General features: G+C 44.1%; 1 protein-coding gene and 1 non-coding gene across 2 annotated transcripts in view; one reads left to right on the forward strand and one right to left on the reverse strand.

Moving 5' to 3' along the window:
* The window catches only part of LOC126353999 (slit homolog 2 protein), a 1,283,043-nt gene that overhangs the window by 592,166 nt on the left and 663,931 nt on the right, over positions 1-26,946 (reverse strand). The window contains exon 2 of the mRNA XM_050003305.1: positions 4,082-4,443. Coding sequence (XP_049859262.1) covers positions 4,082-4,424 — 343 coding nt within the window. The 5' untranslated portion in view covers positions 4,425-4,443. The remainder of the gene's footprint in view (positions 1-4,081; positions 4,444-26,946) is intronic.
* Trnar-gcg (transfer RNA arginine (anticodon GCG)) lies at positions 13,368-13,442 on the forward strand. The gene has a single exon. It is a non-coding gene; the product is annotated as a tRNA-Arg (tRNA).

The raw sequence follows: 26,946 nt of genomic DNA on the forward strand, positions 1-26,946 counted from the left end.
TTTACTGCATTTTTATATTTTCTCCCATCACCAATTAAATTCAATATTTCATCTGTTACCCAAGGATTTCTAGCAGCCCTCGTCTTTTTACCTACTTTATCCTCTGCTGCCTTCACTACTACATCCCTCAGAGCTACCCATTCTTCTTCTACTGTATTTCTTTCCCCCATTCCTGTCAATTGTTCCCTTACGCTCTCTCTGAAACTCTGTACAATCTCTGGTTTAGTCAGTTTATCCAGGCACGATCACTTTTTGCAGTTTCTTCAGTTTTAATCTACTGTTCATAACCAATTGATTGTGGTCAGAGTCCACATCTGCCCCTGGAAAAGTCTTACAATTTAAAACCTAGTTCCTAAATCTCTGTCTTACCATTATATAATCTATCTGAAACCTGTCAGTATCTCCAGGCTTCTTCCATGTATAGAACATTCTTTTATGATTCTTGATCATTCTTTTATGATTCTTAGCTATGGCTAAGTTATGCTCTGTGCAAAATTCTACCAGACGGCTTCCTCTTTCATTTCTTACCCAATCCATATTTACCTACTATGTTTCCTTCTCTCCCTTTTCCTACTCTCGAATTCCAGTCACCCATGACTATTAAATTTTCGTCTCCCTTCACTACCTGAATACTTTCTTATATCTCATCATACATTTCATCAATTTCTTCATCATCTGCAGAGCTAGTTGGCATTTAAACTTGTACTACTGTAGTAGGCAAGGGCTTCGTGTCTATCTTGGCCACAATAATGCGTTCATTATGCTGTTTGTAGTAGGTTACCTACACTCCTTTTTTATTTATTATTGAACCTACTCCTGCATTACCCATATTTGATTTTGTATTTATAACCCTGTATTCACCTAACCAAAAGTCTTGTTCCTCCTGCCACCGAACTTCACTAATTCCCACTATATCTAACTTTAACCTAGCCATTTCCCTTTTTAAATTTTCTAACTTACCTGCCCGACTAAGGGATCTGACATTCCACGCTCCGATCCGTAGAACTCCAGTTTCCTCTCTCATGATAACGACATCCTCTTGAATAGTCCCCGCCCGGAGATGCGACTGGGGGACTATTTTACCTCCGGAATATTTTACACAAGAGGACGCCATCGTCATTTAACCATACAGTAAAGCGCCATGCCCTATGGAAAAATTACGGCTGTAGTTTCCCCTTGCTTTCAGCCGTTGGCAGTACCAGCACAGCGAGATCGTTTTGGTTAGTGTTACAAGGCCAGTTCAATCATCCAGACTGTTTCCCCTGCAACTACTGAAAAGGCTGCTGCCCCTCTTCAGGAACCACACGTTTGTCTGGTCTCTCAACAGATACCCCTCCGTTGTGGTTGCACCTGCGGTATGGCCATCTATATAGCTGAGGCACGCAAGCCTCCCCAACGGCAAGATCCATGATTCATGGGGGAGAGGACTTATAACTTAAATTATCTAAATAGCAGCAGGCAATGTAATTATATCAGGGTCCGGCGACCCTGAATTACTGAGTAATAGTAACTTTGCTATCAAAGCGTGTACCACCAACACCGGATATCAATACTGTATAATTAACCTGTTTGTTTGTCATGGAAAATGGGTCTACTGGTCTGCATAATTTAGATTTAGCGCTTGAAGTTCGAGGTGTCGCAAAGAGCAAGTGATTGTAATTAGTCTACATACCCTTGATCACATCCAATTAAACACCTGAGAAGCATAGACAATCCGATAGTATTGCAGATTTTTTTATATTTACACACACGTATTGGCATAGTCACACTCCAAAGCAGTATCCAACAGCTTCAGAGTTACTCTACTGTTGCTAATATAAGACATTTCCTCAGTAAATGAATTTTTTCTATGATATTTAACGACCCTGACAAGGTCGGAAACGTAAGGTACACACTGAGGTGACAAGATTCACGGGATAGCGATATGCACATACACAAATGGCGGTAATATCGCGTAAAGGAGACATAAAAGTGCAGTGCATTGACGGAGCTATCGCTTTTACTCACGTGGTTTGTGTAAAAAGGTTTTCGACTTGATTATGGCCGCACGACGGTAATTAACACACTTTTCACGCTGAATGGTAGTTGGGGCTAGACTTATGGGACATTCCATTTCGAAAATCGTTAGCCGCGTCGAATTAGCCGAGCGGTCTCGGCCGCTGCAGTCATGGACTGAGCGGCTGGTCCCGGCGGAGGTTTGAGTCCTCCCTCGGGCATGGATGTGTCTGTTTGTCCATAGGATAATTTAGCTTAAGTAGTGTGACCTTAGCAGTTAAGTCCCATAAGATTTCACACACATTTGAACATTTTTTTGAAAATCGTTAGGAAATTCAACAGCCCGAGATCGACAATGTCAAGAGCGTGCCGAGAATGCCAAGTTTCGGGCATTACCTCTCACCACGAAAAATGCAGTGGATGACGGTCTTCATTTGACGACCGAGAGCAGCGGCTTTTGCATAGAGTAATCAGTGTTAGCAGACAAGCAACATTGCGTGAAATAACAGCAGAAATCAATGTGCGACGTTCGACTAACTTATCCATTAGGACAGTGTGGCGACATTTGTCGTTAATGGGCTCTGGCACCAGATGTTCCGAAGCGAGTGCCTTTGCTAACAGCACGACATGGCCTCCATCGCCTGTCCTGAGCTCGTGGCCTTGCTCGTTAGACTCAGCGTCCTGGTCAGATGAGTCCCGAGTTCAGTTGGTAAGAGCTGAGGGCAGGGTTCGAGTGTGGCACAGACCCCACAAAGCCATGGACTGTGTTATATTCACTGATCAACACCCACGTGATAGTAAAATTTGCTTTATTAGGTGTAGCCAGGACACCACTTCATTTTACAACAGATAACCTTCTTTGGAAAATAAAAAGTCTTTTCTCCTGCCCAAAAATTTAGTATCAAAACACGAATATTCAATCTAAATAAAATTTACTTTTATAACTGAACTGATTTTACGTTCCTTGGTAGTGCTCACTCGATCCTCTCCCACGGATGCCGAGGAGTTAGACGGGCGCCGCTTCCGGGTGGAAGACTGGCGTATTGAAGACGGGAGCCTGGTCGATCAGGCTGCGACGATGTTTCCTCCTGACGGCGGTCCGCGGCGGGTCGGAAGACGCCTGTTTCCTTTCCTGCCGACTATTTAACCCGGCGGCTCTAGTCTTCCTCTGCGGATTCTGTCGTGAGGATTGGCGGCCGTTGGCGATACCCAATTGGCGAATGGTGATGTCATCGTATTACAACCCGCGTCGGAAAAAGGGTCGCGCGCGTGCGTATTCCGCGGCTGCTTTCATGTTTGGCGGGAAACGCCTCTAGTGCCGCCTGGCGGAACGCGCAGGAACTACGTTGCAGGTGCGGCTTATTCTGCAGCGGTAGCCGCCCGTTGTATTTGCGTGGCTATGCGCGTCACTGTAGAATGGACTGGGTCCTCTGGTTCAACTGAACCGGTCATTGACTGACAATTGTTATGTTCGGTTATCTGGAGGTCATTTGCAGCCATTAATGGACTTCACGTTCCCAAACAACATTGGAATTTTTGTGGATGACTATGCACCATGTCATCGGACCACAACTGTTGGCGTTTGGTTTGAAGAATATTTTGGACAATTCAGGCGAATGATATGCTCACATTCATGGGACTTAATCGACAGGTCAGTTCGTGCACAAATTCTGTACTGGTAACACTTTCGCAGTCATGGGCGGCTATAGAGCCGGTATGGCTTAATATTTCTGCAGGAGACGTCCAGTGACTTGAGTTCATTCTACGTCGAGTTTCTGCTACATTATGCCGGGCAAATGAAAGTCCGACACGTTATTAGGAGGTTTCCCAGCCGGCCACTGTGACCGAGTGGTTCTAGGCGCCTCAGTTCGGAACCACGTTGCTGCTATGGTCGCAAGTTCCAATCCTGCCTCGGGCATGGATGTGTGTGATGTCCTTAGGTTAGTTAGTTTTAAGTTGTTCTAAGTCTAGGGGACTGATGACCTCAGATGTTCCATCCATTAGAACCATTTGAGGTATCCCATGACTTCTGTCACGTCAGTGTAAAATATACCGTTAACTTTATTGACTTGTGCAGCTGACTCACCTATCGAACTGAGCGAAGACTCTTCGATGACGGCGAGGCTGCTGTTATGGATGGTGAGGTGGCGGATGTCAAGCCCGAGGAAGACGAAGCGAGGCAGCTTGGGGAGGCTGTTGTGGCGGAGCTTTAGGTAGAAGATGACGGTGGAGGGCCGCTCCTTGAGCAGCGTCATGGCCTTGGTGATGTGCTGGCTGTCGGTGAACTCGCAGAGGATGTCAAGCCCGTTCTTCTTGACGCCGCAGGCGCACGGCGAGATGTCGTAGGGCGGCGGGCACTGCATGGGCGCTGCCTGGCCCGCCACAGCGCCCGCACACGCCAGCACCAGCAGCAGCGAGGCCCCGCTCATCGCCGGGCCATTGCGCACTCTGCAACAGCGACACACACCCCTACGTCACCACCTGCCTCAGCAGCAGCACCAGCAGCACCAGCAGCAGCGAGGCCCAGCTCGTCACCAGACCACTGCACACTCTACAATGGCACACACCTCTGTGTCAACTTACGCCTCTGCAACAGCAACAGCATATATTTCTGTATATTGAGCAAGCACTAAAGGAAACAAAAGAAAAATGCTGAGTAGGAATTAAAATCCATGGAGAAGAAATAAAAACTTTGAGGTTTGCCGATGACATTGTAATTCTGTCAGAGACAGAAAAGGACCTGGAAGAGCAGCTGAACGGAACGGGCAGTGTCTTGAAAGGAGGATGCAAAATAAACATCAACAAAAGCAAAACGAGGATAATGGAATGTAGTCCAATTAAATCGGGTGTTGCTGAGGGAATTAGATTAGGAAATGAGACGCTTAAAGTAGTAAAGGAGTTTTGATATTTCGGGAGTAAAATAGCTGATGATGGTCGAAGTAGAAAGGATATAAAATGTAGACTGCCAATGGCAAGGAAAGCGTTTCGAAGAAGAGACATTTGTTAACAACGAGTATAGATTTAAGTGTGAGGAAGTCGTTTCTGAAACTATCTGTATGGAGTGTAGCCATGTATGGAAGTGAAACGTGGACGATAAATAATTTATACAAGAAGAGAATAGAAGCTTTCGGAAATGTGGTGCTACAGAAGAATGCTTAAGATTAGATGTGTAGATCACATAACTAATGAGGAGGTATTGAATAGAAATGAAGAGGAGAAATTTGTTACACAACTTGACTAGAAGCAGGGATCGGTTGGTAGGGCATATTCTGACGCAACAAGGGATCACCAATTTAGTATTGGAGGGCAGCGTGGAGGGTAAAAATCATAGAGGGAGACCAAGAGATGAATACACAAACAGAAGGATGTAGGTTGCAGTAGGTACTGGGAAATGAAGAAGATGCATAGGATAGAGTAGCATCGAGAGCTGCACCAAACCAGTCTCTGGAATGAAGACCGCAACAACAGCAGCTGCAAAGAGTCCCCTCTGAACGCTGGGCCATTGCATACACTGGAGCAACAGAGCCGTCTGTTTCACCACCTGCCACAGCAATGGCATCAGCACCTGTTACCAACAACTGCAGTAACAGCAACACTGGCAGCAGCATCAGCGAGGCCGCACACATCGCCGAGTCACTGTGCGCCTTGGAGCAACGCACACGTCTATATCACCACCTGTCACTGCAGTAGGGCGAGCAACTGTCACTAGAACCAGAACAGGAAGGTCCTACACATCGCCAGGCCGTTGCGGATTCTGCAACAATAACTATGTCATCATTTGCCTCTGCTGTGGCACCAGCGTACATGACCAGCAAAAGCAGGAGCCTGGTCACACCCATCACCATGTCATTGCGTACCTTGCAACAATACATAGGTTTACATCACCTCTTGCATCTGGAACAGTACCAGCACAAAGCAGCAGTAGTACTGAAACCTCACTCCTTATCAGGTCATTGTACAGTCTCCTAAAACATTCAAGTGTACAAGCGTCTCTGGAGCAGTACCAGCATCGTCCATGACAAACTGCAGCGACACTGAACGCCTGGCCAATGTTCATTGTGCTAAGACATTCATTTCTGCATCATCACCTGCCTCTGGGATAAAACCGACGCTCACCACTCTCTCCGCTCCGCTCCTTTTTGGCCATTGCACCCTCTGCTGCAACACCTATGTCACCCTCTCCACGCTAGTGGCCACTTCAGTGCTCATTATCTGGTTAGATAAATGAATTATGTGTTTTTGGTCAGTATTAGCATCATATTGTGACTTTATTCTGCCACATGATTTATTATTTTCATTCTGGGTGGAATGCTTGTTTGCTATCCATGGCCATCGTCTCCTCTCTTCCCTGTAGCGACTGTTTTGCCTCCACAGTAATACAGGTATCGCTCTTTTTCCAAAAGAGCAGATACTCACTTTCCTCTGATAGCTATTCAGTATATAGTCTGAGAGTACAGTGCCTGTTACTACCTACTCCCATCCGATAAACGAAATGAAAATGCAAACAGTACTACGAAAGAAGAGAAAGTAATTGTGATGTACTGCGTCCTTGTATTAATTGTATTATTAACATGAAACTTATTTCTAACAATATTTACTGTCCTAGTATTAGCTCATTCCAGGTTCAAATTCAGAGTTTCACGTCGCTGAGTGGGACATAATATCCATATGAATCTGACAGTGGTATTGTGATGTTGTTGCAGTTAAATTAAGTGCACATTGTTTGTACCGTAGAGAACTTTCATACACTTAGGTCACAGACTTATCCAAAAATATATTAAATTTTATAGCATGAAAATACCTCAAGCATTCGATGTGCACATGGAGTTCACATTGGCTTTTTTCCCCTTGGGCAGCTATTTCCCTAAGGGGCCCCATATCGCGCCTAGCGTTGGACCTCCGAACTATCAATAATCCCACACTCTGTGATTGCCCGGATCTTGTAGGCTGAGAGGTTTCCTCTGAAAGTTTATGAAAATTTTCTTAATATTTGAGATGGGACTTGGGTATCAGGCCGGTATTCAGCTTCTCAGATGTGGGAAACAGCCTAAACACCACATCCAGCCTGGTCAGCACGCCACCCCTCGTCATGATCCGCCGGTCCGATCCGATACGGGGCCAGAGCACCTTCTCAAATCCCAGAAGCGGTGTGCTAACACCGCGGGTTTTCTCTATTTTGGAAATAAAATTATTAAAATATTATTAATGTTATTAACAAATTACAAAAGAGATAAAGAGAAAAGTAGACACAAAGACAAATCAATTGAGATGTCACAAGCTATCGCGCACACAAATTCGAGAATATTCGCATTCAGCTGTGCGAAAAAATGTATCTAAAAATAACAGTAACCTGAATCACATAAAAGCTGGTGATTTATCCTTTCTCAAAATGTGATCGTGGTATGGTAACTTTGTCCTATTTTGAGTAATCTGCCTTTTATTGTGCAGAACATAATGACATTGCCACACAGCTTGTATGAGAGATATTAACCACAGAAAGTTTTCAATCACATCTTGAGATGCACGAGCGAACGCTTCCTGTTTAAAGATGTATAACATCTGTCTAACCTGACACACTTTTTAAGGGCGAAGCAACAGATAATTTGAAAGCCACTGAGAAACGGCTACATCGACTATAAATAGGGGAGAGAAGCGCTTGTCCACGCAATGTTTCTGCTAGCCAGGATTACGGACAGTTAAGCTTCTAGTAAGCGGTGTGACATGAGTGGCGGAACGGCCGCGTGTGTTAATTTTAAACAATTCTGCTAGATTTCTAAGTTGAGCGACTTAGATATATTCCAGCCGGCGCTGGACTTTCAAAAAGTTTCGAAAGTTATTCGAAAATTTCTGACAGTTGTTAAGTCGTGGGACCTTGAAATCTTTCCGAGTGTTACTGGAATTTGAAATACACTCCCGGAAATAGAAAAAAGAACACATTGACACCGGTGTGTCAGACCCACCATACTTGCTCCGGACACTGCGAGAGGGCTGTACAAGCAATGATCACACGCACGGCACAGCGGACACACCAGGAACCGCGGTGTTGGCCATCGAATGGCGCTATCTGCGCAGCATTTGTGCACCGCCGCCGTCAGTGTCAGGCAGTTTGCCGTGGCGTACGGCGCTCCATCGCAGTCTTTAACACTGGTAGCATGCCGCGACAGCGTGGACGTGAACCGTATGTGCAGTTGACGGACTTTGAGCGAGGGCGTATAGTGGGCATGCGGGAGGCCGGGTGGACGTACCGCCGAATTGCTCAACACGTGGGGCGTGAGGTCTCCACAGTACATCGATATTGTCGCCAGTGGTCGGCGGAAGGTGCACGTGCCCGTCGACATGGGACCGGACCGCAGCGACGCACGGATGCACGCCAAGACCGTAGGATCCTACGCAGTGCCGTAGGGGACCGCACCGCCACTTCCCAGCAAATTAGGGACACTGTTGCTCCTGGGGTATCGGCGAGGACCATTCGCAACCGTCTCCATGAAGCTGGGCTACGGTCCCGCACACCGTCAGGCCGTCTTCCGCTTACGCCCCAACATCGTGCAGCCCGCCTCCAGTGGTGTCGCGACAGGCGTGAATGGAGGGACGAATGGAGATGTGTCGTCTTCAGCGATGAGAGTCGCTTCTGTCTTGGTGTCAATGATGGTCGTATGCGTGTGTGACGCCGTGCAGGTGAGCGCCACAATCAGGACTGCATACGACCGAGGCACACAGGGCCAACACCCGGAATCATGGTGTGGGGAGCGATCTCCTACACTGGCCGTACACCTCTGGTGATCGTCGAGGGGACACTGAATAGTGCACGGTACATCCAAACCGTCATCGAACCCATCGTTCTACCATTCGTAGACCGGCAAGGGAACTTGTTGTTCCAACAGGACAATGCACGTCCGCATGTATCCCGTGACATCCAACGTGCTCTAGAAGGTGTAAGTCAACTACCCTGGGCAGCAAGATCTCTGGATCTGTCCCCCATTGAGCATGTTTGGGACTGGATGAAGCGTCGTCTCACGCGGTCTGCACGTCCAGCATGAACGCTGGTCCAACTAAGGCGCCAGGTGGAAATGGCATGGCAAGCCGTTCCACAGGACTACATCCAGCATCTGTACGATCGTCTCCATGGGAGAATAGCATCCTGCATTGCTGCGAAAGGTGGATATACAATGTACTAGTGCCGACGTTGTGCATGCTCTTTTGCCTGTGTCTATGTGCCTGTGGTTCTGTCAGTGTGATCATGTGATGTATCTGACCCCAGGAATGTGTCAATAAAGTTTCCCCTTCCTGGGACAATGAATTCACGGTGTTCTTATTACAATTTCCAGGAGTGTATTTTCAACTGTCGCCGGATTGAGTATTTCTGATAGTCGTCAAAACAGTTACGGAAGCTCTTGGGGACTTTGACATGGCGTAGGGAGTCCTGTATTTTAATTTCGGTCTACGTTCCGACTTTGAATAATTTATGTGAAGTGGGAATGTGATACGAAATAGGATATTCGCACGTTGATTACCAGCCATTTTAGCTATATCCGATTCGTGTTATGTTATTGACCTGAGGTGTTAACTGTTTCACTTATGACGCCTGTCACTAAATTTTTCTTGGTGAAGCATCACTATTGCACTATCAGATGACTTCAATAGAATTCGGTGAGCCTGAATGTGAAGGCACACCTCTCCTCAGCGAGCCCCTTAGAGCTCTATGTTAGAGTTGCATTTTAAAGTTGCTCATCCATAGCCACTTTTGACAAGCAGCAAAACTGCGCAAAACGGCTGGACAGGTCGCGTTATGAGATACTTTCACAAAATGTTTCGTTTAAATGACAAAAAATTCGTTGTTATACCATTAGAGGTCGACATTTTGCTTTTAATATAGTTGTTACGATGTACCACGAGCACCATTATAAATATTAAAACTTCTAACATCGACATATTCTAAATGTAATTGACAATGGAAAATCCCAGTTCTGAAGACTGTAATCCAAGCAGAAAAACTGCATTCGGGTGCAACCGGTGACTCGAATTTGAAGGCTTAACGAGGTAATCACTGCTCCGGGAAGCGCCGTATCCTCTTCTGAAGCCCAAGTTTAATTACTGCCCTCTACACTCCTGACGGCTACATGTACGGACCTTCTTCGCTCCAGGCGAGCTGCCGCTTCATCACTTACGAGTCTCGCCCTTAACTCACCTAGTATGCAAATGTGTTTCAACGCCATATCGCGGAAATCTCAAAGGACGCTGCCTGAAAAGACGCTTTCGTCGTTAAAAGGAAGATAAAGGGCTAGATGCTCGTCAGAGATACCAGACGCTTTTAGGTCAGCAGACGCGATACTGAGTCAGCAGTGTGTGAGCAACACTTCCCGAGCGATGCGTTTGCAGTCTTCACCACTCGCGCGCCAGGCTGTAAGTGGGAGTTATCAAGCGCTTCAGTGAAATGAGCTACTGCCTGTCTCCCTTCTGTCTTTTTTCTTCTTCTTCTATTGTCAGACGTTTGAGCGGAACGAAAACAAGGCGCCATAGAAATTACACCGTGAACATTCGTCCCAATTTTTATACGCAAGCGACTGATGGGAAAAGGACGAAAGGGATATCAAATAGAACAGCGTGAGGTTTAGTTTTATAAAAAATCTTAATTGTTTAAAATTAATATGGGTAGTTAAAAATCAATTAGTGATTAGACGGTGAATATTTTCGTCCGAATTTTCATGACCAAATGAGGAGGGGGGAAACGGACAAATGGGGTATCAAATTTAGCAGTGAGAGGTCTATTTAAAAAAAAGATTTAATTGTTTTTAATTAATCATAGTAATTAAGGGAAACTTTGTTATATTAGTGAGAATTTAAATACACTACTGGCCATTAAAATTGCTACACTACAAAGATGACGTGCTACAGACGCGAAATTTAACCCACAGGAAGAAGGAAGAAGATGCTGTGATACGCAAATTATTAGCTTTTCAAAGCATTCACACAAGGCTGACTCCGGTGGCGACACCTACAACGCGCTAACGTGAGGAAAGTTTACAACGCATTTCTCATACACAAACAGCAGTTGACCGGCGATGCCTGGTGAAACGTTGTTGTGATGCCTCGTGTAAGGAGGAGAAATGCGTACCATCACATTTCCGACTTTGATAAAGGTCGGATTGTAGCCTATCGCGACTGCGGTTTATCGTAGTCGCGACACTGCTGCTCGCGTTGGTCGACATCCAATGACTGTTAGAAAAATATGGAATCGGTGAGTTCAGGGGGGTAATACGGAACGCCGTGCTGCATCTCAACGGCCTTGTATCACTAGCAGTCGAGATGACTGGCATCTTATCCGCATGGCTGTAGCGGATCGTGCAGCCACGTCTCGATCCCTGAGTCGATAGATGGGGACGTTTGCAAGACAACAACCAACTGCACGAACAGGTCGACGACCTTTGCAGTAGCATAAACCATCAGCTCGGAGACCATGGCTGCGGATACTCTCGACGCTGCATCACAGACAGGAACGCCTGCGATGGTGTACTCAACGACGAACCTGGGTGCACGAATGGCAAAGCGTCATTTTTTCGGATGAATCCAGGTTCTGTTTACAGCAACATCATGGTCGTATCCGTGTTTGGCAACATCGTGGTGAATGCACATTGGAAGAGTGTATTCGTCATCGCAATACTGGCGTTTCACCAGGCGTGATGGTATGGGGTGCCATTGGTTACACGTCTCGTTCACCTCTTGTTCGCATTGACGGCACTTTGAACAGTGGACGTTACATTTCAGATGTGTTGCGACCCTTGGGTCTACCCTCCATTTGATACCTGCGAAACCTACATTTCAGCAGGATAATGCACGACCACATGTTGCAGGTCCTGTACGGGATTTTGTGGGTAGAGGAAATGTTCGACTGCTGCCCTGGCCAGCACATTCTCCAGATCTTTCAACAATGGGAAACTTGTGGTCAATGGTGGCCTAACAACTGGCTCGTCACAAAAAGGTAGTCACTCCTCTTGATGAACTGTGGAATCGTGTGGAAGCTGTGTTTGACTGAATGCCCGGGGGTATAAATGCCGTTATTATGGTCAGAGGTGGTGGTTCTGGGTACTAATTTCTCAGGATCTATGAACCCAAATTGCAAGAAAATGTAATCACATGTCAGTTCTAGTACAATATATTTGTCCAATGAATACCCGTTTATCATCTGTATTTCTCCTTGGTGTAGCAATTTTAAAGGCCAGTAGTGTATTTCAAGAACAGCTGATGCGAACTACGTAGGAAAATGAAACGTCAGGAAGTATCACAGCGTAAATTTATACCTCTCTCCATGCTCCTGGTGTGTCCACTGTTAATGATAACCGAATACCGACAGATATTTAATTGTATTGTATCTGATACTTTCTCGGCAAAAGTTGAAAATAAAAGAATTAAAAGAAACAAATTGAAAAAGTAAACAGGTCTACATTTTGTGAAATGGTTTGTCTAAAAGTAAGAAATGAATGAGATTAGAGAAATCAAGACATAACAAAATTAAAAGCATTAGCTGCAGTGTTGATCGACAGTGGTTTATGTCAATGGGCCGAGTTGAATATTTGTGCCAGACCGGAATTGGAACACGGGTCTTCTGCTTCCTAGGCGGATGTATTGACCACTGTGCCATCCTGACACAGTGGCCAGCACAACCTCGCAGACTACCCTAGTACCCCTCCTGTCAGACTCAAATACTCAACTTATATCACACTCTACTGATGAAGGGCTCTTGCTCATTAGCCTCATTCGTCGCACCAGCTTGCCAACTCCCGTAACAGTTCGATCCTAGTGTGCATCTGAGTTGAAGGTTTCATTGACTGTCACCGCCCTGATGCAATTTTAAGCCTGTTCTTCCCGATATGGTTTATCCTGCAGCTACTATGAAACAAGACACAGAGGCATTAAAGACATTTGCTAGCAGTGGCATTGATTTGCACCAAGGGCCCGAGCAGGAGAACTGGTTTCGAATCGCGGTCCAGCACAGACTTTCTGTTTGCTCCATTGACAATGCCTACTGCCAGCTAATGTCTCTAATTCCTTTCTGTCTTCATTCATAGTGCCGGCAGAACCAAACTGGTGTCTGTTCTTTCGGACATGTCCGAGAAAAGACACCGTATAAATAACATTAGGAGAAATAATGAGATTTTCACTCTGCAGTGGAGTGTGCGCTGATATGAAACTTCTTGGCAGATTAAAACTGTGTGCCGGACCGAGACTCGAACTCGGGACCTTTGTCTTTTGCGGGCAAGTTCTCTACCAACTGAGCTACCCAGGAAAGCCATATGACACGAGAGCTTCTCTGAAGTTTGGAAGATAGGAGACGAGATACTGGCAGAAGTGAAGCTGTGATGACAGGTCGTGAGTCGTGCTTGGATAGCTCAGTTGGTAGAGCACTTGCCCGCGAAAGCCAGAGGTCCCGAGTTCGAGTCTCGGTCCGGCACACAGTTTTAATGTGCCAGTAAGTTTCATATCAACGCACACTCCGCTGAAGAGTGAAAATCTCATTCTGGAAAGAACCCCCAGGCTGTGGCTAAGCCATGTCTCCGCAATATCCTTTCTTTCAGGAGTGCTAGGTCTGCAAGGTTCGCAGGAGAGCTTCTGTAAAGTTTGGAAGGTAGGAGACGAGGTACTGGCAGAAGTAAAGCTATGAGGATGGGGCGTGAGTCGTGCTTGGGTAGCTCAGTTGGTAGAGCACTTGCCCGCGAAAGGCAAAGATCCCGAGTTCGAGTCTCAGTCCGGCACACAGTTTTAATCTGCCAGGAAGTTTCATTAGAGAAATAATTTACGTGGCTCAAAATCACGTACGCCGAATGACGTAGACTGAGAACTGAAAGTTCAATGTTTAACGTAGAATTTTAAAGAGTACTAGAGAATATTTGTCTGGCGGAATTTTCCTCGTTGATCTCCTTATGTTATTAACCTATGAGCACACGGCGTGCTGTGCATTATTTCGAGCATCATTCAAAGCCGCACCAAATGTTTCATTTCAGACAAATCATTTCACAAAGTATTTGACCGTTACTTTTTTCATTTTTTTCACTTGCAGCGCCCATTCGAAAGGTGTTCTACACAATGCGTTCTAGAAAATTTACAGAATACTTTTCTACAGCACGCGTACCGTTCACACAGGCCGTCATTCGTATCTTTACTTTCAAAGTTCGTGAGAAGACGCTAGCTAACTGTTTACATAGCACACCATCCAGTTCATAAGCGATGTTTATATAATACCAAGAAATTCCTGCATATTCAAGATGTTCAAGTCTACATCTACATCTGCACTTCGCAAGCCTCCTTACGGTGTGTAATGTCCTACGTTTTGTGTAACGATTTATGTGTAATAAGAAATGAAACAGTAAAAAAAAAAGACACGAAGGAATCAAGAACAGTAGCTACCTATGGGCACTGATGTTGATTTATGTCAACTGGGAAAGTTGGAAATTTATGCCAGACCGGTATTCGAATCCGGGTCTCCTGATTACTAGACAGATGCAATGACCACTGCGCCATCCTGACACAGTGGTCACCATAATCGTACAGGCTACCTTAGCACGCCTCCTGCCAGATCCAATTTCTCAACCTACTAAATCTTACCACTAATTGTTGCCCTCTTCCCTGTTCCATTATTAAATGATACAAAGGAAGACTGATTATTGCTAAATCTCCGTAAGAACTCTTATTCCTCTCATTTTCTCATTGTGGTCACTTCGCAGCACTTATGTGGGGGGCGATAACATGTTGTTCGAGTCTTCCTGTAGCGAACGCTATAGAAATGTCAGCAATAAAACTCTCCACCATTCACAACACTTCCCTTGTAGCGTCTGCCTCTCGAGTACGCTCAACGTCGTCGTCACTCCATCATGTCGGCTGAACGACTCCTCAATACCTTGATGAAACGCTCAGCTCTGTGTTGGCTTTTCTTTATCTCTTCTTCTTCTTCTTCCTCTTTTGAGTCTTGTGACTGGTTTGATTCAGTCCGACACGAATTCCTCTTTCGTGGCAACCTCTTCATTTCAGAGATGTCAGAGTAGCAGGGTCCACATATCTCCTTAGTTATTCACTGGAGGGATTCCAGTCTCTGTCTTTCTAAGGAGTTTTAGCCTTCACAGTTCCTTTTAATACCGGGGAAGTTATTCCTTGGTGTCTTAACAGACGTCCTATAACCTCGTCCCTTATTCTTGTCAGGGTTTTCCAAATATTTCTTTCCTGTCCGATTCTGCGGAGAACCTCCTCTTCTCTTCCCTTACCAATTCACTTGCTTTTCAACATTCTTCTGTAGCACCACATCTCAGATGCTTCGATTCCCTTTTGTTACGGTTTTCTTGAAAACCATGTTTCATTTCCATTCGATGCCATGCTCGAAGCAACATTCTCAAAAATATCTTCCTCGACTTTACGCGTGTGTTTGATTGCCATGGCCAGGAATTCCCTTTTACAAAGTGTTAGTCTGCTTCTTATGTCCTCCATACTTCGTCAATCATGGGTTATTTTGGTGCCAAGGGAGGAGAATTCCTTAATTTCATCTACTTGATAATCACCAGTCCTGATGTTAAGATTCTCACTGCACTCATTTATGTTACTCCTCATTACTTTCCTCTTTCTTTGGCTTTCAGTGCATATTCTGTACTCACTGCACAGTTGATTCCATTCAAGAATTTTTTAATTCTTCTTCACTTTCACTGGGGATAACAGTATTAACAGCAAGTATTATCAATGATATGGGAAGGCTAACCAAAGACTGAACTTTATTGACAGAATACTTACAAAATGTAACAGATCTACTAAGGAGACCACCTACACTACACTTGTCCGTCCTCTTTTAGAATGCTGCTGCGCGGTGGGATCCTTAGCAGATAGGACTGACAGAGTACATCGAAAAAGTTCAAAGAAGCACGTTTTGTATTATCGCGAAATATGGAAGAGAGTTTCACTGAAGTAATACAGGATTTCGACTGGACACCATTAACAGAAATGCGTTTTCCCTTGCGACGAAAACTTCTCACGAAATTCCAATGACCAACTTTCTCTTCCGAATGAGCAAATATTTTGCTGACACCGACCTACATAGGGAGAAACGATTACCACGATAAAATAAGGGAAATCAGATCTCGTACGGGAAGATATAGGTGTTCGTTCTTTCCGCGCGCTATACAAGATATGAATAATAGAGAATTATGAAGGTGGTTCGATGAACCATCTGTTAGGTATTTAAATGTCATTTTCAAAGTATCCATATAAATGTAGATTTTTAATCCCACTCTTGAAACTTTCTTTTATTTTCGTCATTGCTTTTTCGCTGTATAGATTGAACAGTAGGGGCGAAAGAGTACATCTCTGTCTTATGCCATTTTCAATCCGAGCACTTCGTACTTGGTCACCCAGTCTTATTGTCCTATCTTGCTTCCTGTACATACTGTATATTACCCGTCTTTCCTTCTGGCTTACCTCGACTTTTCATCTAATAATCCAAATTTGTAAATGGCTCAGACAGACGAGCAATATTCAAGAGTCAGTTGAAGAAATATCTTTTAAACCACATCTTACATGGACGAATTGCACTTCCTTAAGATTCCTCCAGTGAATCTCATCTTGTCATTTGCTTTTCCTACAATGCTCCGGACGGTTACTAAAAATATTCAAATGTGTGTGAAATCTTATGGGACTTAACTGTTAAGGTCATCAGTCCCTAAGCTTACACACGACTTAACCTAAATTATCCTAAGGACAAACACACATACACACCCATGCCTGAGGGAGGATTCGAACATCCGCCTGGACCAGCCGCGCAGTCCACGACTGCAGCGCCTTAGACCGTTCGCCGGACGATTACTCCATGATATTTTACTGTAGTCACTGTGTCCAGCGATTCGTCTCCAATAGTATAATCGTACAGTAGTGATCTATTCGCATATTTCCACGCAATGCGTTCAGTTAGTTACGTTTAGGATCAACTTCCATTGCGTGCACCAAACGTCGATTCTCTTCGTGTCTTCCTGGATTTCACAACAGCCTTTTGGCGTTATTAACTTCTTGTAAAGAAAAGTAACATAGTCCTGTAATACTCTTATCTTCGTTCACAACTATAGTACTCTACATCCACAACTACAACTAGCATTCTTGCGGGCGCATTTGCAAATTTTTTGAGAAGAGTAAAATTCTTGAAACTCCCCTAATGAAACTGAAATATACGGAATACGGCTGAGAGCACTGAATTAGGTGGCACAGAGGTTGAGATAATGGAACAGGATACACGAGGAGAGGCGCTGAAATCTCCGTCCTTCTCCTCAGGTTCAGGGATTCCGAAGGCGCCATGTCACGGAGGAGGTTCGAGTCCCCCCTTGGGCATGGGTGTGTGTGTTTGTCCTTAGGATAATTTAGGTTAAGTAGTGTGTAAGCTTAGGGCCTGATGACCTTAACAGTTAAGTCCCATCAGATTTCACGCACATTTGAACATTTGAAGTCTTCGGGCCACTCACATATCTGGGCACCTATTCCGTCCGCTTGGACCTTTGTTAACAGTCTGCAGTAGCGCACCATCTCAAACTTTTTCAGGAAATCTAGGAATATAAACCTGCCTTGCCTTTCATACATGGTTTGCAGGCAATATTGTGTGAAACGGCAAGACGAATTTCGAACGAGTAATGCTTTCTAAATCCGTGCTGATTTGAGGACAGAGGCTTTTCCGTCTCAAGGAAACTGATTACATTCGAACTTATAATACTCTTGAGAAATCTGCAGCATATCGATGTTAAGGAAATTGGAGTGAATTTTGCACGTCCCTTTTTTAACCTTCATGTGTACAAAAGTCACTTGCGGTACTTTTCCAGTAGCTTGGGAATTTTCGCTGACTGAGAGTTTCACGAGAAATGCAAACTAAGTAAGGGGCCTGTCAGACAATTGGGTCTCCATCTCAACATAGCGATTTATTTATTTTCTAGTCTTTCAGATACTTTTCTAAACCCGGGATACCTAATAGTATGTCCTCCATACGGGCGTCTGTGTGACGGTCAAATGACTGTTTATATCCAAAATTGTCCTTCGTTAGTAATTTCTCTTAAGACGGATCAAATCACATAGCGAAACTGACGTATACATTTACTATTCTCCTTATTATTTAGTTATGTTGTAAGTGGAAAAAAGTGCGCAGTCAGACCCAGAATAAACGTGTTGCTGACCAGCGGCCGTTAAACCCTCTACCGAGCAGGCGGCAGCCCATACGTCACGAAGTTAGGCCTGCGCTCGGTCGCTCGCTCAACTCAACAAACCTGTTAACTGGTAACTAGGTGTGTACCTACAAGCGAGAATTGCATCTTCTACTGGTAACCGCTGTGACTGAGTTTTCCCGTTATTAGTTTCACAATGATCGGAAGTCCATAGGCCTACTTCAAATTTGTTACGGCTATACTGGGGTACAATAAAATTAAAATCAAGCGAAAATGATTATCAAATGCATAAGGCACCATTTGCTATCTGTAATGAGGACTGTTAAGCAGAAGAGACTAAAAGCCATTATACCGTTTTTATTGATCTTAAATTTTGTTGTAGTACTGTTAATCAGTAAGACTTCATGATAGCAGATTCCAGTAGAAGTTGGAAATTCTCGTTAGCACGTACACTCCCAACTGCGAGTTTATAGGTTTAGAAACGCTTTTTGTGTGCTGAGCTGAGCGAGCGAGTGAGTTCAGGCATACTTTCGTGACGTACGCGCAACCGCCACTCTTTCTTGTGGGCCTCGTTCTCTACCACATGGTGTCATTTGGATACCGTATGCATGGGCACGTAGAAAATATACCATCTTCGCGGGCGTTCTCAACCTTCGAACCCCAACTTTCCATTCAACCTAACTGGCCTCACAAGGCAGCACACATCCCATCCCAGTCCTGGCAGTACCGGGAATTGAACCCGAGTCTTCCACATGGCAGTCAGCAAAAGAAAATTGACAGCAAAAGAAAATAAACTACTAATTTTTCGGCGCTATAATTTATTGACCACCTATGCGCAATTTCGAAAATCACGCTATTATCGTCAGCATCTGTATATCATAGAGAACAAAAGTACGTTGTTTCTTTGGAGAGACGCGGCAGAGTAATTTAATTTCGTGCCACCAGAGCTGTGACTTTAAACAACTCCAATAATCTGCTTTCTTTTAGTATGGCGTAAGTGACGCGGCGACAAATGTAACTCTATTACCAAACAAACATTACAATTGTATTAATTTCCTTGCTGAGACTGCCACCAATACTATCTCATGATCAGATCTTGCCCGCTAACTTGGTTCCACTCTTCAGTTTCTTACGATATACAAGTAGCATAAATTTAATCAGTTCTCAAAAGACAAAGAGTGATTAGTCGATAGCGCATACATCTGTCAATATCTGCACGTCTCCATGTAATGTAACCGTATTTACCGTACACGTATGCCATCGGTAGCTGCGCCACCGTCGGATGTGGCTGAAAAGTGATTGTCAAAACTAGGTTACTGTCATTGATGTAGTTATACCAGATTTACAGTTCTAACACTTCACTTTCACTTACACGTCGAATAATTTACAGTTTACGTTAGGATCCAGGCTCATTTATTATTATTTATGCACAGATAATCTGTTAGCTGCATGCTGCACTCGGCAGATGTTTTATACTATGACGATGATTGTTCGAGGTAGTAACCAAACAATGAAGTGACACCAAAGCTTACGTGTGGCATATATATACACAAAATATTAACACAATTACTGAATATTGTTCTCAGATAATTTCTCTTGAAATCTAACGGTCAACTCGGTACGTAAATGATATGCACAGCCCATATTTTGATCCATCCGTCACAGTGAACATTACTAGTATCGAACACAGTCCATGAAATTAATTAGAAGTTCACCATCAGTCTTTGAGAACAGTCACTGAATAAACTTTCGCAAGCGAAATCTTGACAAAACTTCGCCAATTTTATGGCTTATGATTTATGCTATATCGTCTGCGATATGTTTCTCGTTTTGGTGTACACAGATGTCTCTCCTTTCAAACTCACCGCCGACTGATCTCAATGGCTTCTGCAGAGCGTCTTTTATAACATCAAAATATTTAGAATTAAAGTTAAGTATTACTATTTGCTGTACTTTCAGAAGTTACAATTAAAAGATTTACATTACTAATTAACTCAACAGTGGAGAAATATTTGTTTGAATGTGGGCTTTTAGGGACAGAAATAATTTCTGTTGAATTACGCTGCCTATTCTGCCTATATATTGGAGTCCGTTTCAAAAGCAATGTTTTAACTAAGAATACTAATTACTCTGAAAGTAAATGAGTGTAATTAGCCGTAGGGGTACTTCACACACACACACACACACACACACACACACACACACACACACACACAAAGTCTAATATAAATGGTGTTGATAATTAGCACGGTTTTCAGTTAGGCAAACTAGTTGCCTTATTAACTCCTGATAGCTAAAGGAATATAATAGTTAATAAAGTTATGTTAGAAAAGACCTGTGTCAACATTTGAGATTTTTAAATAATGTGATATGTTATACAAAAAACACTATTGAAGATAATTGCAAAAGATAGGAAGTTTTTGGGGGAAGAAAAACATAATAAGAGGAAGGAGACCACCTGCTTCGTACATCCGAATTGGGCGGAGTGTCTGTGGTAACAAATACGCTCCAGTCAATTCAGCATAAGAATCGCCTCATTGTCGTGACATTCTGATGGTCGGTAGCGATATAGCCATACCCGTGATTCATAGATTCTGCCTTTGGCAAACAGATACACTTACCGATGATTAATACTGCGATTGTCGTATAATGTATTAACAGAAAAGAATAAATACAATTTTTCTAATATAATATACAGGTAGGAAAGAAATAAATAGTTTTTATAGTCCACATGAACTATAAATTATTACTTTGGTGAGTAAGTAAGATGCGTTTTTGTTTTGTATGTTGATATTCCAGTTGCTATGGATTTACTTATCGATTATCAGTTTTAATCTATAGATCGCTGTTGCTATTTGAATTTACGTATTGTCATTTTGTCATTTGAATTAGTGAGTGGAGCACCGGAAGCTAAAAAATGGAGTGCCAAGTGGAGAAATCGAAAAATTTCATTCTTTTGCGTGCAATAGAGGGGTGACAGCAGCGCAGGTACCCAGAAACATTTGCGCCGTGTGTGGGCGTAACGTCATGGGACGGATACGGCAAGAAAATAGTTTTCTCATGCTACGAATGATAGTTTTGATATTAGTGTCTCTCCACGTTCAGGAAGACCTTTGGGGGTTTGATGAAGATCGTTTAAAAGGCATTAATCCACAACGATCCACGACATGGTACTGCAGAAACGGCAAATGTGACGAACTACGATCATTCCACCATCGCGCGACATTTGCATGCACTGGGGAAGGTTCAAAAATCGGGTGTATGGGTATCGCATGCTCTAAGTCAAAATCACGTAAAATCAGCGGGTGGGCATATATATGTCTCTGCTTGCACGTCATCAACTGGCTTGTGAACAAAGCCGACCTTTCCTATCCCGGATCGCTACTGGTGACGAGAAGTGGTGCCTTTATGTTAACATAAGGAAAAGAAGTGAATGGTTGAGCTCAAACAAAGCAGCCACTCCTTGTACAGGGACCTACGGCATCCACTATAGATGATGTTATGCATCTGGCGGAACAACGACGGTGTGGTGTACTACGAATTACTTCCCAGACGTGGACACATGACTGCTGACATTTATTGCCAACAACATCTGAGACGTCTTGCAGACGTAGTCCAAGAACAACGACCAGGTGGACAGGGTGAAGCGATGCTGTCCGCATTCTGCTAGACTGACAAAAATCACTACACAGGAGCTGGGTTGGAAAGTCATTCCGCACTCAACTTACTCACGTAATCTTGCGCCCTCAGATTTTCACCTTTTTCGCTCTCTTTCAATAAACCTTCAAGGAACTTCCATTCGGGACGAAAATGTTCACCAAATATGGCTCGAGAAGTTCTTCGTCTCCAAACCACGAGATTTTTACAGTCGTGAAATCGAAAACCATCCAGCGTTCGCAGACAGTTATAAATGGTGAAAGAGAGTACATAATTAACGATTAAAGTCTCTTTTATGTGTATCTGTTGTGTTTATTAAAGTTATGAAAAGACGCTAGGAACTTAAGAACCAACCCAATAGTTGTATCACTTTTGTCACAAGAATTGCTCGTCTGATGATTAAGTCAGCTGTTTGTAATACACGCTATCTGCGGCGATGCAGTCTGTTCTTCAAGTTTCGAGGTTACCGCACGAAGTTGTTTGTTTTCATTGGACTGTAAGGCAGCAAAACCTCTGTATACCACAGCGCTGCGCTGACAGCTGAGAAATTGCTTTTCTACGAGCACTTGCGCTTACACGTTATTAACGTAATCGTGTGGAGAGCTCTGTGTAACATTACTACGATGGGTTTTAAAATATTGTTCGTTGTAAGAGCTTAGTAGCCTTCACGCAAACAATTATTCATTGGATAGTGAAAAAGTAAAGCGACCATCAATTGGAAGATTGGTTTGAATGCCTAGAGCGCTTTACTAGGAATGATCCTATTAGGGGTGGTAAGCCTTTACGTGCATCCGATCTTCGACCTGACTAACTAAGCCACTTGAACGGGGAGCTACGGTTAAAATAACATTCAGATCCACAGTACAACTCGACAGTTTTCATATAAATATACATAACCAGAAAAGGAAGAAGAGAAAATGGAAGTTAAATTAATGCTGAGCACGCACGGAACATACTTGGAGGAAACGGAGTAGGTAAACAGAGAGAATACGGCGCTCCGGTCGGCAACGCCTATGTAAGACAACAATGGTCTGGCGCAGTTGTTAGAGCGGTTACTACTGCTATAATGGCAGCTTATCGAGATTTAAGTGAGTTTGAACGTGGTATTATATTCGGCGCACGAGCGATTGTACACAGCATCTCCGAGGTAGCGATGAAGTGGGGATTTTCCTGTATGACCATTTCACTATTGTAATCCGGTAAAACATCAAACCTCCGACATCGCTGCAGGCGGAAAAAACATCGTGCGAGGAGGGTACCAACGATGACTGAAGAGAATCGTTCAAAGTGACCTAATTGCAACCCTTCCGCTAATTGCTGCAGATTCAATGATGGGGCATCAATAGGTGTGGGCGTGCAAAACATTCAACGAAACATTATCGATATGGGCTTTCGGAGCAGAAGGCCCCTTCGTGTACCCTTGATGACTGCACGACACAAAGCTTTACGCCTCGCCTGGGCCTGCCAAAACCGACATTGGACTGTTGATGACTGAAAACATGTTGCCTGGTACGACGAGTCTCGTTTCAAACTGTATCTAGCAGATGGATGGATACGGGTATGGAGACAACCTCACGAATCCATGGACCCTGCATGTCCGCAGGAGACTGTTCAATCTGATGGAAGCTCTGTAATGATGTGGGCATGTGCAGTTGCAGTGATATGGGACCCCTGATACGTCTAGATAGGACTCTGACAGGAGACACGTACGTATGCATCCTGTCTGATCACCTGAATCCATTCACGTCCAATGTGCATTCCAACGGACTTGGACAATTCCAGCAGGACAATGCGACACCCCACACGTCCAGAATTGCTACAGGATGACTCCAGGAGCGCTCTTCTGAGTTCAAACACTTCCGCTGGCCATTAAACGCCCCATACATGTACATTACTGAGCATATCTAGGATGCCTTGCAACGTGCTGTTCAGAAGAGATCTCCACCCTCACGTAGTCTTACGGATTTATGAACATCCCTGCAGAATTCATGGTATCAATTCCCTCCAGCACTATTTCAAATGTTAGTCGAATTCACACCACGTCGTCTTGCGACATTTCTGCGTGCTCGCGGGGACCGTACACGATATACATGTGTACCGGTTTCTTTGGCTCTTCAGTGTGGCTCTGGTAAGTGAAAGTGGATGCTGTCAATGCCAACAAAATGCTCGTTTCATTGTAACTTAATGATTTAGCTGAAGGTGTCAGGCGCTAGCGTAAACGATGATAGTGACCCCAACGGAAACTGGAACCTTGACGACTCCTTGGAAAATGCTGTATTCGTTCCCTTTCCACAGGACTTAGCGATCGACAAAGTTCACAATATTTTCGGACTTCTGTAGCGTTTATTTTTTTTGCTTTCCATGATGATAGAATTTAAGAATAAATTATTAATTTATCATTAGTATACAAATATAACAACTGCCAATTTCGTGGAAAGTACTGCCACATGCAGAACAAATATTTTGTTTAAAAGGGGATTAAGAGAAAATACAAACGTGACGATTTAGCCGTTGCTGGAGATGATGTACAGCGTCCTTTGCTTCACACACGGTCGACCGCTGTGGCCGAGTGGCTCTAGGCGCTTCAGTCCGGAACCGCGCTGCTACTACGGTCGCAGGTTCGATTCCTGCCTCGGGCACGGACGTGTGTGGTGTCCTTAGGTTAGTTAGGTTTAAGTAGTTCTAAGTGTAGGGGACTGATGACGGCAGATGTTAGGTCCCAAAGTGCTTGGAGCCATTTGACTTTCACACACCACGTAGTAGTCACGAGGTTGGTGAAACAGCAAGTGTACCTCAGTGTAATAATACTGAGTACAGATTGGAGCATGTATTAGGGAGTACCGAAATGGAATTCCAAGTCCCTTGGAAAAGGTACTCAGCAACTAATACTGACGCTAGAACGAAATTCTAGGTATACCCAGGAGATGTCGAGATATCAGAACTTGTTTTTGTTATGCTAGAACATACTCTGATGTCTTAGTCCATACTTTCGGCCCTAACATGTTATGTCTACAATTCTGATTTAATTAGTTGCAAAATGAGACATAAACTTTTAGAACAGTTTCTATGGGCTTAGTTTGTGCTTAAAATGTTCAGTTGATTAATTGAGCTGATTGCCAGTCTGATCAACACAAAACGATTAAAACATTCAACATTATGCAGACAAGTATCAAACGAATATGACAGATTTTGATACGGGTATTAGGGTATAAGGTAATGAGGCACTGAAGTTAGTGAGCTCTGAATTTAACCTATCCAGCGTAAGATAGACAACACAGCAAAATCCTTAGCAGCAAGTGAGAAATATCTGGCGGCTGCTAGTAGAGGAGGCTACTATCCTAAGCGGGACATGTAATATCGGATTACACACTCTGCAATGAAAAATTCGAGGCTTAGGGAAGGGAAAGGAATACCTATTCCCGATCGGACGCCGGCGGCGATCTGAAAGATGTTGGTGTAGTCTGGCTACAAAATGAGGAGCGAGCAGGCGAGTCGCTACACTCTCTACCCTCTACGTCACGAGGAGAACCTACAGGCTGTTTGACAAGTTTGCACAGATCCTACTGCAGCGCACCTCTCGAAGAGGTGGTGACGCAGCGCGCAGACACGGTCAAGAGCTTTTATTTTTCAGAAATAAGAACTAATAGAACTAACATAAGAAAGACACACCAACGGAATCTATGTAAATCGCCGTACGCCGCGCTGCGTTACTGGACGGGAAGCTTACTGTCGCTGGGCGTCAGCCGTCGCATTTATCCGGGAAAGGACACTTCACCCACCACAACTGCTCTATGCGTTCACGGACAGACTCTAACAGCGTACCGGCGCCCAAGAAGGGCCGACACACGATGACTTTGATTTACGCTGATGACACAGCTATCCTGGGACAGGATTGGGAACCGTTGACCTTCAAACTCTTGATTGCAGACCCCATTCTGTTGAGACATTTTAACACGGGTAATGTATCACGAAGCAAATACCGTCCACACTGGCGGAATGTTACGTGATGGTTCAAATGGCTCTGATCACTATGGGATTCAACTACTGAGGTCATCAGTCCCCTAGAACTTAGAACTACTTAAACCTAACTAACCAAAGGACATCACACACATCCATGCCCGAGGCAGGATTCGAACCTGCGACCGTAGCGGTCGCGAGGTTCCAGGCTGTAGCGCCTAGAACCGCTCGGCCACCCGGCCGGCTGTTACGTGATACCACGAACTTATTCCTTTGTGACTATTACAGCGCCATCTATCACAAAGAGAAACAAGTGGTCCAACTAAAACATTCATATTTCTTTACGTACTATATGAATATGAAATAAAAAAGCGGAGTTCCTATTTTAAAAAACGCAGTTGATATGCGTTTGACCTATGGCAGTGCCATCTAGGCCAACCATAGCGGCATCTGGTTTCCCCCTTGAAGCTAGACAAGTTTCGTTCTATGTAGTTTTTTCGTTTTACGCTTATTTCGTGATATATTTGGCCCGGTCACGATCAATGGGCCACCCTGTATAATTGTAGACATATAATTGTAAACGCCACATAGTCACCCATAGCACCAACCAAAGAACTGCTGGCAAATTCCGTTGTAAAATTCATACGTAGTTCGAATTGCAACTCCAAAAAATAACTTTCAAACCATTAACAACACAACAAACTAACAATTGCAGAACAGAAAACAATCCAGTAGCCGAAAAGTAACGACGCAAAGAAAGTTACTGTGAAGCCAACAAAAACAGACTCCCGAAACATCTAGTTACACACAACACTAAGTCGAGTGCCGCGCTAACATCACTCACAGTCAATCAGACACACTAGAGGGCGCCACCGCGTTCTCCAACAGGCCTGCAACAACAACCCACTTCTAATACGCTGCGCCTCAGTGTCGTCACACAATTACGTCACGGGTCAAAGGAGGCGGGTGGAACCTGACACATTCATTTTCTGCACTTCTCCTAATTTACTGTTTCTTTTTAGTGATTAATGTGTACCTGAATTAATTTTGAAAGTGACATTTTCAGTATTTGGAAAAGTTTTTCTATCAAAATCCGTAACAATAAAGATTATAATGTGGGTACGCTACGTCATTAACATCGCATCGCGCACTGTTGCAACCCATTCAGTTA

This window comes from Schistocerca gregaria, chromosome 3 (genome assembly GCF_023897955.1).
Source record: "Schistocerca gregaria isolate iqSchGreg1 chromosome 3, iqSchGreg1.2, whole genome shotgun sequence".
NCBI lineage: Eukaryota > Metazoa > Arthropoda > Insecta > Orthoptera > Acrididae > Schistocerca > Schistocerca gregaria.